Source organism: Merops nubicus, unplaced genomic scaffold (assembly GCF_000691845.1).
Source record: "Merops nubicus isolate BGI_N331 unplaced genomic scaffold, ASM69184v1 scaffold15331, whole genome shotgun sequence".
In the NCBI taxonomy this organism is placed as follows: domain Eukaryota; kingdom Metazoa; phylum Chordata; class Aves; order Coraciiformes; family Meropidae; genus Merops; species Merops nubicus.
The window spans coordinates 6,360-18,763 of NW_008589123.1; the positions used below are offsets into that span (position 1 = coordinate 6,360).

General features: G+C 51.6%; 1 protein-coding gene across 1 annotated transcript in view; it reads right to left on the minus strand.

Annotated features, from left to right (window-relative positions):
- LOC103781763 (complement receptor type 1-like) overlaps nucleotides 1-11,622 on the minus strand; it is a gene marked incomplete at both ends in the record, with an annotated part of 17,781 nt that extends 6,159 nt beyond the window's left edge. The window contains 13 exons of the mRNA XM_008949484.1: nucleotides 184-366; nucleotides 613-792; nucleotides 954-1,136; nucleotides 1,802-1,984; nucleotides 6,135-6,158; nucleotides 6,769-6,972; nucleotides 7,591-7,673; nucleotides 8,075-8,168; nucleotides 8,295-8,480; nucleotides 9,000-9,182; nucleotides 9,606-9,794; nucleotides 10,715-10,797; nucleotides 11,526-11,622. Of these exons, the coding sequence (XP_008947732.1) occupies nucleotides 184-366; nucleotides 613-792; nucleotides 954-1,136; nucleotides 1,802-1,984; nucleotides 6,135-6,158; nucleotides 6,769-6,972; nucleotides 7,591-7,673; nucleotides 8,075-8,168; nucleotides 8,295-8,480; nucleotides 9,000-9,182; nucleotides 9,606-9,794; nucleotides 10,715-10,797; nucleotides 11,526-11,622 (1,872 nt within the window). The remainder of the gene's footprint in view (nucleotides 1-183; nucleotides 367-612; nucleotides 793-953; nucleotides 1,137-1,801; nucleotides 1,985-6,134; nucleotides 6,159-6,768; nucleotides 6,973-7,590; nucleotides 7,674-8,074; nucleotides 8,169-8,294; nucleotides 8,481-8,999; nucleotides 9,183-9,605; nucleotides 9,795-10,714; nucleotides 10,798-11,525) is intronic.
- Between the last annotated feature and the right edge of the window lie 782 nt (nucleotides 11,623-12,404).

Below are 12,404 nucleotides of genomic sequence, written 5' to 3' on the forward strand. Positions count from 1 at the left end.
CGACCTCTGCACAACCCTCCCCAGCTCCACCTTCAGAACTGAAGGCTTGAAGTCATTTATACCAGGCAGTGATTTACATGGGATTAACCTCCTCTGAGGACCTGGATGCAATGCTCAGGGTCTGCCCTGTGCTCAGAGCCACGTGAGGAACTTCCCACCCATGGGGCCAGACCCTGGACACACCTTCACAGCGAGGGCCAGGCTGGCTCCAGTTCCCTGATGCTTTGCAGAACACTCTGGCATTTCCAACCAGGTAGTAGCCAGGGTCACAGGTGTATGTCACAGACATGCCCAGGGTGAAAAAGGCTTTGTCCTGGCCGTTGTGATTCCCATTGTGGACCCTTGGAGGCATGGGGCACGGTCGCACTGCAACAGGGAGACAGCAAGTCTCAACTCAGTGAGAAAAAACAGCGTGCAAAAGGGAGAGAGTGAGATTGATGATGGGTTAAAGCCCAGCACAGGAACGCAAGGGGGAGAGAGTGGGTGTGAGGCCACCCTGATGGGTTAAAGCCCAGCACAGGAACGGCCCCATCTGCTCAAGTTGTTCCTGCCCACAAGGAGCACCCACCAGGCCGGGCTGCCCTCGGGGGAGCAGCAGGGACCTGCACTCACCCTTCCTGCACATGAACTCAGGTGGATCCCAGGCCCCCCCTGGCAGGCACCGAGTCTCATAGGTGCCCTCTGCAGTATAATCAGCATCACAGTCAAAGTGAAGCATCTCTCCAGCTTTGTAGGTGCTCTGTGGCTTGTAGACCTTCCCGTTCTGCACCTCAGGTATCTTACAGCCAATTGCTGTGGAGAACATGGACAGCAGCCTTTAAACCTCAGTGCATGAGGCAGATCCTGTACACACAGCCCCTGCCCATCGCTGCCATAAGCCCACCTGCACAGGTCCTACAGGACACCCAGATCCTTTCCCCAGCCTCAGCCCCAGCAGTGAATCACCCACCCACCTTCGCAGCGGGGCAGGGGCCTGCTCCACGCCCCACTCCCCAGGCACTGGGTGGACGTGTTCCCGAGCAGCTCGTAGCCAGCCTTGCAGCTGTAGGTCACGGTCACTCCCCGGGAGAACTTGTCCAAGGACTGCCCAGTGTGCTGCCCGTTGGCGATGTTTGGTGGCCGAGGACACGTCACCTCTGCAGAGGGAAAAGAAATTGCCCTGTGGGTTCAGCTCTTTGCCATTTCGTGTGCTACTGGAACTGATTGGGTAATACCAGGGTAACGTCCCGAATTCTGCCCAGCCTTTGTTCCATCTGCTGGACCAAAGCATTGGTTAACAAAAGGTGCAGCAGCACTAAGATGACAATCACATTGTCCCAGAGCACATTACTAATGACAGCCCTGACAGAGCTCACAGGCACATCATGGGGTTTGGCAGAAGATAGACATGGAAGCAGCAGGAGCAGGGAGAGGTGATTACTTCTCATTGCGGGAGGAAGATGAAGATGTCCCACATCTGACCAGAACAGTCACAGAAACCCCCTGGGGCACAGCTCCTGCCCTCCCTGCAGCTGCCCGATGGCTCCTAAGTGTGCTGGGGAGGTTACAGCCTCCTCTGCACAGCAGCTCAGCCCCAGGGTTAACTTCTCCTCATCCCTCCTGGAGCCCGAGGCTGCAGCCATCCCTGTGTCCCACCCCAGCTCGTTTCTTCTGAGCTGTTTCTGGGAGCTGAGCTGGCAGCACTCTGCACTGAGAAGCGAAGGGAGGAGGATGGACACATCCTTGCTTTGTGTTCCCTCGAGTCTGAGAGGACTCCAGAGGGAGTTTTCCCACGGCTGGCACCCCGTGCTGCCACACTTACCCTGTTTGCACACTGGCAGAGGGGGGTTCCATCTGAAGTCAGCTCCACACGTGCTTGTGTGGGAGCCCTGCAAGGTGAACCCCGTGTTGCACGTGAAGCTGACGGTGTCCCCAGCCCCGTAGGAATAGCGAGTAGCAGAGACACTCTTCCCATTCTGGATGTGTGGGAATGGGCACCTGGCAGCTGGAAAAGGGAGAGACATCAAATGTTGTTAACTTACCTGGCTCTCAAACTGCTCCTGCCTGTCGTGGCTGCCCTGGGGCACCCGGGGCCACCTGCCAGGCTCTCAGACCACCCAGCCTTGTTTGCCATCTCACTCTCCTGCCTCACCCGAAGGCATTTCTGGTTATCACAGCAAGGTTCACCCTGACAGAGCTCGAATGCAATCTGCTACTGGAGCACGCTCCTTGTCTTGCTGCTGTAAGATGCTGTATCCCATAATCAGCTTCACTCTGGCAGCTCAAACACATAGGTCAAGCCCCTCGTTACTAGAAGGAGCTGGGCAGGTTGTGAAGCACTTGCTGTAGCTTCCCACAGCAAGACTGTAACTCCTTTTCCCCTGGCCACAGCAGGGCACAGGGTGTCCCCAGTGCTAGCCCAGAGGGGTTTGCGTTAGCAGGAGGTCAGAGGCTCTGTGGTGCTCAGGGTCTGGTGTGCCCAGGTCCACCTGGGGCCAGACCATGGCTCCTACCTGCCTCTGCAGGGAAAAGCAAAAGGACCAGCAAGGAGAGGAGCAGAGACGAGGAAGAGGAGGGCTGCAGGAGGAAGGCCCAGGAGGCACAGACCTGCCCGTGTCCCTTACCTTGAGCCCCGGGTGCGGTGGCCAGGAGCAGAGCGGAGCTGCCCAGCAGGCACAGGGGGAGGGTGAGCACCATGCTCTGCTCCCAGCCCTGACTGCAGCTCCCGGGGCCCCACGGGGAGATATGAGCACCCCACTTCCCCTCCCACCCCCACAAGCAGAAGGGGGTGCAGCTGTGGGGCTTCCCAGGGCCACGGGACAGGAACCTGGGGGCTGCCCAGGACCCACCTCACCTCTGGGGAGGCTGCAGGTCCCACACGCTGCTTCTGCTGCTGGTTTTGGCACGGGGGGATGGGCCCCTGGGACAGCTGTATGGAGGGGGGGTCAGGCACTGAGGGGCTGGTAGCCAAGCTGTGCCCTCGGCGGAGGGCACCCTCGGCTTGGGGAAGGTGCCTGGGCTGTGCCCCACGTCCCAGGGGTGACAGCAGCTCTCCCCAGGAAGGGGGCAAGGGGCAGGGGAAGGGCAGAGCGGGACCTTCCCTCCTCCCACACCCGGGGCAGCTGGGCACACGTCTGGCCCCAGGGCTGTGGGTGCTCGGGCCAGGAGGGGCACACAGCCCAGCAACACCGTGGTCCCAAATCCTCCTGACCCGAGCCTGGCTGCTCTCAGACTCATCCAGGCCAGGATCATTCCTCACCCCTGGCTGGAAGAACAAAAACCCACAGATGGGACGTTCTGATGTCTGAGCAGCTGCAGCAACCTCCAGCTCCCCACCTCACCTGGTGGGGGATGCTTCCAGAGCCTAAGACAGCAGCAAGACACATGTTACTCAAGCCTTTTTACTCCTTTTATTGACAAAAAGCTTCCAATATTTACATCTCCAACATTTATACTTCAGAATTGCACTTGATTGGCTACAAGGATTATAAAGTCCAATTATGTACAAGTCAATTACAAACACAGTAGATAAGACTTTTGTTTACCTTCAACAGTCAACTCTGGTGACCATGACCCTAAGCTACATTGCAGCATTCACTGTTCCTTCTGTTTGGTGGCAGGGAGTTTATTTCAAGCTGATCCCTACATCAAGTGTTAAATCATTTGGAAAAAGACACTCTGCAGTAGGAACAATTTTGCTGGGATTAAAAGAACTAGAAGGGAACACAACATGAAGCTACAAGGCTCTGCATTTGTGTTTTCTTCTTCTCCTCACACACATGGCTTACAGTAAAAGGTCTACAAAAATAACCAGCAATCTGCAAGTGCTTGTTCTGCAAGAATAGCTTCCAAAAAAGAGGATCTCACTGTGCCCCAGACAGAACAACAGGACAGAGCCCTGCTGGGAAGGAAGAACCTCGTGGGTCTATGCAGAACAAGACTAACAGCTAGATGGAAATGGCTATTTGTGCTTTTTACCTTCTAATTAGATGCATGTTCCTGTTAACAGGAAAGCTCTGGGTGAAAATGCAGAAACAGAAAGTACATAGAGACATTTTGAACACTTCCCATTCCCAACTGCACATCACAAGAGCCTCAGATTTAACCCTACATCAGGCAAAACCTCAGAAACCTGCTTCACCAGCAGCTAAAAGTTGTCTGAAGCTGGATTCAGGACTAAGAAGTTTAAATCCCATCAGTTTTGTTTCCCTTATAAAGAGGATTCCCAGGAAAACATCAAACCTTCATTTTACAAGACCCTATTACCTCTCTAACTAAGTGATCACCTAGCTAGGCTGAGTTCCAGCTGGGAGAGGACACCAATACCACAGCATGGGCTTAACATCAGCCACACCAATCAAGGGCTTTTTTTTGCCTGGGTTTTTGATTTTGACAAGGTGCCTGAGGTCCTGTCCCCTGAGCTGTCCTGCTGGCACTGCCAGAGCCAGACTGGCCCTGGGGACAGCAAGTTTCCTCACTGGCCTCTATCCACCCTCAACACAATGACAACTAGGTCAGGTTAGGATGAAAACAAGATGCACAGAAGATGCAGGGTTTGCATCCTGCTCCCCACCAAGGAGTAAACAAAGGCTTTGGCTGGATGTGCACGAGCCCACTTTGGGTGCAGGTCAAAGCAACAGTCACCCCATCAGCTGCCCACCAGCCCTGCCACGAGTGAAGAGGCCAAAAACCTGCTTCTCCTCCCAGCATCACAGCAGCCCCGAGGTGTCCTGGGGCTCAGCTGGCACCCGCCTGACCCACCGTGGGGCCCAGCACCACCCGAAAAAGCCTTTTAAGTGCAAATCCAGACGATGATTCCCTGCCTCAGAGTGGCCCCGGGCAGGTGGCACTGGAGCAGGGAGTGAAGAAGTTCACACGCAGCAACTGTCTGACGTTTGGTGGCACCTGCCAAGACATCTGCAAGTTCTGCATGGGGCCTGGCAGCACCTGGCACGGCCAAGCTCCACTGCCCCCGGGCACCCCCCCGGCTGCACTCCCCCTGGGGCTTTCAGCTCACCAAAAGCTGCAACGCCTGGAGAAGCACTGAGTCACTGCAGGGGCAGGAAGGGTGTTTCCACAAGGTATTCAGAAAAACCTCGACATGCTACAAAGATAATGCCAGGGCAGAGACCTTCATCTGAAGCTTAGAACTAATTTTAGGACGTACAGGAAGAGCCACAACAGTGGTTCTGTGTGATAAGGCATTTAAGTTTTTCCTTCTGTCTGGTAACATCACTGACGTGTAGGCATTGCTATTTGCACAGTGGTTCAGACTCACCTTCAATTAACAGCTACAGCTGAGCTCTTATTGACTATTTTCAGTGCTTTCAGTACTCACAGGTAATACCCACGTTACACACATTTGTACCAAATAATTTTTGTAAGCATGTACCAGTTACACGAAGACATTCACAGTTAATCCTCTCAGCAGCAGCAGGAGCACTTTCCACCTCAGGACACTTAAACCCCCGAATCTTGATCAGTACCAGGCACAACGTGCCCTGAGTGGGGCTGAGAAACTGAACCTGGGCAGGTACCTGAGGTGCAGGATTTCCTGGAGCCTACTCTAGTGCAGTGTGAAGGTCTTTGGCACGGCTGGTTTCTGAGCAGCATTCTCAGCTGGGTGGCAGAGGCCTCTCAGCTGGGTGGCAGAGGCCTCAGCCCCACAGGAGCTGCTGCATCCACTGCCACGTGCAGCTGCTGCAGGCAGAGGGGTGAGAGCTCCCCAGGACACAGCCAGCACCTTGGCTGGCATCTCTCCGTTTCCAATTCAAGGCAAATTTCGCAGGAGGGAAAAACCAGAGCACTGGGAGCAGTGTGGTGGAGTCCAAGAAGCATACAGGTGCCTCCCCCCACTGTGCCAGCTCCCTCATCTACACGTTCATAATCAGCATTGCCAGGAGCAGGGGGAAGAGTCCTAAAAGAGACAAATAAGAAGCTTCACTCTTTGCTCCAAACATATTCATCTTTCCCCTCCCTCGTCCCTTTCACCTTCTCCCTCTCTTTCTGCATGACCTTAAAGCAATAACAATATAAATCTGAGAACAGACTGTAGCAGAAAGCTTTCAGGGCTGTTTCAAGCAGAACACACCTGGGAGAATAACATAAAGATAGGCAAGAGTGGGGTAGGGGGTTCAGGAACACGTGTGACTTACCAGCAATGAGGATGTTTGCTCCACCTGCAAAGGAAGCAAGCCAAATGTGAAACTTGGTACCCCTGCAGCACAGTAACTATCACACCACACAGCATGCAGCACCTCACATCAGAGCTAGTGCACAGGGAAGACAATTCGAGCACAACAGGACCCCTGCACAGCCCAACTCCACAGAGCTGTGCCTGGTAAAACCCACACGTATTCACCAGGCTACATTTCCACTACCCTGTGAGTCCATGCTGCAGCCTCATCATGCTCTCTTGGCACTAGATTTTAACTGAAGCTGGTTCAGGAAGCATCAAAGGCTTACTCCTTAGCAGAATTATCTGAACTGAGGAATCACAGAAGAAGGAAAAACCAGACATCTTGAAAACAGAGAGGAGGCAGCAAGACAGACACAGGAGACAGTCACCTCTGCATTCAGGAGCAGGCTTGCTCCAGAATACCTGGGATTGATCTCCTGCAACATACTTAAGAAAGGCTGTTCCAAGAAGGGTGAACCCCTCCTTGCATTTATAAGCTACAGTTGAGCCATGGGCAAAGTCTGTGCCCTTTGTGCCATCATGCATCCCACTGCCAGTCAGGGGATCTTCACAGAGAACGTCAGGGAGCTGTCCTACAGGAGGGACATCACCTTTGCACTGAGGAGTAGGCTTGCTCCAGACTCCCTGGGACTGATGATCCACTTCACAGCGAACAGAGGCTGCTCCAGCAAGGGTGAAGCCATCCTTGCACTTATACACCACCACGGAGCCCTGGGCAAAGGCTGTGCCCTTCGTGCCATTGTGTGTGCTGCTGCCAACCGTGGGGGGATCTCCACAGAGAACAGGGAGCTGTCCTTCAGGGGGGACAACAGCAAGAGTGTCTGAGTAATTCTCCCTACTGAAATGCTGAAGAGTGTGTGAGGAGGAGGTACAGCCAGATGCCATGCATGCAGCAGCAACTGGAAATACTTGGAGCTTTCTTGCCTGGTACTGGACCTTGGCTACTGCCCGTGAGCCACAGCTCCAGGATCTCACCCCAGGAAGTAAGCCACTGAAGTGCCTCATCAGGCCAGAGGAAATGTTTCAGCCATTTCTAGCTTCTCATAATGCTACACACTGACTTTGTAACACATGGTTTCAGCATTGTACCAAATCGAGTGGACAAAGTCCTAACATCCAGTTATCTTCATCCTTCCCTGCTAATTAAAGAAAATTTTCTTCCTATGACTATTTTTCCCTATAATTTCTGTTCTTCCTTTGCTCCTTCCACCTTGTCAGCATAATTTCTGAATTGTACAAGAATAGTGCACCAAAGGCCTCACAGCAAGAGTTGGTTTTGAAGTCCTGAATTTTACAGTTGATTAATTAAGAAGCATAAGTACGAGCACTGCAAGCCTGCCAGCAAGGCAGCCACCCAAACACAGCTCCAGCTACCATCATAATGGCTCCACGCAGGGTTTTTCCACTCTTACTTTCACAGTATGGAGGTGCTTTATCCCAGTCAACTCCATTTCCTGACACCACACACTTGGCAGATGGCTCCTTTAATTCATACCTAAAGAAAGAAAAGATGTCTAGTACTTTCCAGAACCCAGAAAGGGTTTTTTCCCCCCACCTCCCCACCACTGCATGTAACCAAGATATTAATCAGAAGTCGCCCTTGCCACAGCATGGGATCTGGCCACATCAAAGCTACTAAATAAGGGCACTAATAAGAGCCAAACTGAAGCAGTTCACTGCATTACCAAGGGGATGTGTTAACAACCTGTGTTGCCACATGCTCTTCTCTCTGAAGACATAACATTGCTACATGCTTGTCTCCCTGAAGACATAATATGTGGTTTTACTGGAGACTTGCACTGGGAAACTAGGGGATGAGAGGGGCTGGATGTTACTGCCTGTGATCCCTGTTGGCTGACCCCCCAGTCGGTCCCTTCTGAGCAGTGACCCACTCACCCAGGGTGACAGGTGAATTTCACAACTGTCTCAAAGAGGAAGTTGTCTGCAATGACATCCCCGTTCTTTATCACAGGAGGAGCACACTGCTGTCCTAGAGGAAAAGAAAGCAGCAAGGGAGTGACTTCAGACCCAGAGATGGGCATGACCCAAATTTCAGAGCGACATCTCAAGCCCAGATCACAGCCAGTCAAGAGAGGAGAGGAACAGAGATACTCACGTATGCAGAAGTCTGGGTCTGCAGACCACATTGCATCATCCTGGCAGGTGACATCAGAGGACTTCCCAGGAGCTAAGGCATAGCCTGGTTTACACTGATAGGCCAGCACAGTTCCACCAGGAGAGCTGCCAGCCACAGCCCTCGTCAGCTCGGCGAAGGGGAAGTGTGGAGCAGGACCACAGAAGACTAACAAATGGAGAGAGAAGCAGGGCCAGTGACAGAGGAGTGCCCAAAGGGTCAGCAGTAACAAAAGCAAACTGCTTTAACCCATTTGAGCAGCAGTGCCTGGGATACAGTTTGCACCTGAGCCATTTAGCAAACAGCACAGGCCATGGTTTGCTTCACCAGAGAAGAGATGGGGGCTGGGCAGCACCTCTGAGCAGCAACCCAGCCTGCAGGACTTCAGCTGAGCTCAGGAGTCTCACCTCCCCAGCAGGTCTAGAAGCTGGTAAAACAAACCTACTGGGTGTAGGAGGCAGTTTTCTCTCTCTTTTCAGTATACTTTTGGATCGTTTGCTGTTCACAAATAAGTAGCTTCAGGTCTATGCATGACACCAGCCTGGGCTGCCTCGCTGAGGTCCCAGGCCACCATGCTCTGCAAGGGTGTGGCTACAAGCACACAAGGCTTGGCAGCTGACCTGCTCAACAGCTTTTAGATCTACCTCATTGCAATTACTCACATGAAACAAATTTGTTTGCACTCACTTGGGTCACACGTTGGCAGCGGCGGCTTCCAGTTACTGTCTGCTTCACAAGTAACTACACTGCTGCCTTTCAACAGATGACCAGGATTACAGGCAAAGGTCACTGTATTTTTATACGTGTGCTCATGGCCAAAGCCAGATAACCGTTTTCCATTTGGCACTTCTGGATTCTTACATCTGACCACTGGAAATGAAGAGAAGACAGATTATTAGCAGAAAGAAAAGCCCTGCAGTGACACCAGAGGCTTGACGTGAGAAGCTCTCTAAGAGAGCTGCTGTCCTTTCACTTCAAGGGAGGCAGGTCCCCAGTGGGGTGCAAGTACTCCAAGAACAGAGATGTCATTAAGAAATTGCATGTGAGAGCTTTTCTTCTTTGCAGGAAGCCCTGGGTATGGGCAGGAAAAGGGAGGCTCTCTATGGGCTGAAGAATCCATTAAACCAAGCCCTGCCTCTCACCACGACTTGGGAGACCACCACATTAAGCTTTCTGGGAATCCTTTTGGATTCAAATCAACCTTCTCATGTTTGGCAGCCCATCGAGAACGCAGAGGTCAGGAGAGGGATGAGGAACAATGTCAGAAGAGTAAGGACAGAAATAGGCATTTACCTTTGCATTCAGGGGCTGGCCCACTCCACACTCCATCGAGCTCATCTGCTGTACAGTGAATTGAGGCCTCTCCAATAAGAGAAAAATCCTTGTTACAGGTGTAGGTTACAGTCATGCCAAAGCTGAAGTGGTCATACTCATTGGTGAGCTGCCCATTCTTGATCTCAGGAGGTGGAAAACATTGAATAGCTGCATGAGAAAACAGCAAGAAAATGTAAACACACTTCCATCAATTACAAAACTGAGGTCTAGCTGCTAAAAAAAAACAAAAACAAAAACAAAACACCCCAAAATAATTAAACCTTAAGAAAACACAAGGAAGCAGCCCTAAAAGAATCACCTCAACCTAAAGTCTTGAATGTGCTTTTATATTCTGAATGTTTTGCAGGGTTTTTTAAACAGATAAATGGTAGAACAGTAAAACAGACTCCAAGAGGAGACATGACACAGAAGAGGCCTTCAGGAGGCAATAAACATGGTCTCACCAAGCTGTGTGGGACCCTCACCTGCTGGGGGTGGCATTTTCTACCTTCTCTGTGCTAACAAGGACAGGGCCAGAATATTTTTTACAGCAGCAAACCATCTAAATTACCAGCAGCTGATGGTCAGGGCCATCCCACAGGATGCTAAAGAAGCCCAAAGTGCACCCACAAAACTCTGAGCATTTATCTCCCCTTGGAAAAGGGATAATTTGGCTGTGCAGCCATGTCTGAAGGCACCCCAGCCCCATATCAGCACAGCTCTTGCTAAACAATTCAGCAACAACTGCTGACAGAAAACACGACATGAGTGAGGCAGCGTCTGCACTGCCCTGGCAGGAAGGGCCCCGTGTGCCTGCACTGGCCAACACCAACAAACAGCCTCAGGAGCTGCTTTTCTCACAGAGCTGCTGCCAACATCCACAGATCCTCCTCAGGATTTAATTTTCATTCCCAGCTCAACTGAGAGTGCATGTTTGGGGGAGGGGTAAGGAGCCAGTCTCGTTAAAGGCCAATTAATTTGTGTTAGGTGCCAAGAAGAGAGTATCCACCTGCCATTCCCTGAACTACCAGCTATATTCTGATACCTTTGAAGAAGAGATGTACACAAAACCTTGAAGACCTGGTTACCTTCACAGAATGGAACGTTATCCCAAAAAACACCTTTTTCTCCAATTATACATTCAGCAGTCGACTTCCCAATTAAGCGGTACCTAAGAAAAGAGAAAGCTGAATCTCTTGGAAAACAAAACAGTGAAAACAAACTTGCAAACTCAAAGTTTTACAGGTTCTAACAGTGAACTCTGAAGGAACCAAACCCTAGGGGAAAATCAGTTAGGCCTCCTATAAAATGCAGTTTTCTCAATACCTACAGAAATGCTTTACACAATGTCGCTGGAGGAAACTTAATACTTGCTCATGGTCCTGTGAGCATGGATCCACCTGCTGCAAGACACCATCTGCACCCCAAGCCTGCTCTGCCCCGTGCTGGGCACTGCTGGATCCAAACAGCCACGGCTCCCCTGAGCAGAGCTGGGTGTCACAGATGAACCACAGCCCTTCTCCTTCCCCCTCACCCTGCTCCCAGCATCCCCAGGACACCACAGCCCTCTTCCCCCGAGACCCCGTAGCTCAGCTGCAGACAGCTGGACCCAGCACACAACAGCAAACACTGTGGGAAACAGCAAAAACCAGGGAGCAGCAACAGGAAAGGAATATGATATGAAAGACCTGCAGTCTGCAAAGACCACGCTCTCCTGCCAAGAACATAATCTGTTTTAACAGCAAGAGCAGGAGAGACCCTGACCCCACAGCTCCGAGCGCCTCCCGCCATGCCTCAGCTTGCCAAGGAAACAGCCCCCAGCTATTCAAAGCCTCTGAGTCTCCCATGGGTGCTGTCTCCCATGGGTGCTGTCTCCCAGCCTCAGCTCCATCGGCTCACCCGGGGTTACAGCTGTAGGTTATCGTTGCCCCAAACTGGAGGTTGGTCATGGGGCTGAACTGGCCGTTGCTCAAGTCTGGTGGACCACATGACCTTGCTGGAAAGGCAAATGATCAGCATTAGCTTTATTTTACATCATGATAGTGAAAAGCAGGTGACAGTGCTGTTCAGCGTCACTACAGACTAATTAACCACTTATCAAGCAATTAACATCTCTGATGAGCAAGTACCAGCACTTTCAGAAGAAACAAAGGACCCACACTAACTTCTGAAGAACTGCAAGTTAAAAGACTAAGCAAATAAGAGGAACAAATAAAGCTAAGGAGAAATGATCAAAGCCAAGTTTTATCTGATTCTTGAGGAGGACCCACACTAACTTCTGAAGAACGGCAAGTTAAAAGACTAAGCAAATAAAAGGAACAAATAAAGCTAAGGAAAAATTAACAAAGCCAAGTTTTATCTGATTCTTGAGAAAGGAAACTGATCTCAGAGAGCTCAGGGCAGATATATCTTAGCCCACAGGTAAAGGACATAGTGCAAAGGAGAAGAGGATGGGGAGGGACTTTGACCCTGGGGACAACAGGCTCCTGCAGCCTCTTCCACACTGCACCTTGTTTCTATGCAAATACATTATTGGGTTTGCACTGTATCACCAGATAGCAACGTAACTAAGAACAGCAGAGATAATCCCCCAGAGATTAAAGCTTCTAAGTGGAAAAGGCAACCCCAGGCAGGCTCACAGGGTGGGCGTGTTGTCCTGAAGCCAGCCCTAGAAGCAGTAACCCAGGAGCATCCCCCATCCCCACGGTGCGGGTCCGAGAGTGGGGTCTAGGGTGCAGAGGGACCCCCCTGCCCGGCCCCAGGAGCGCTCCAGGGGGG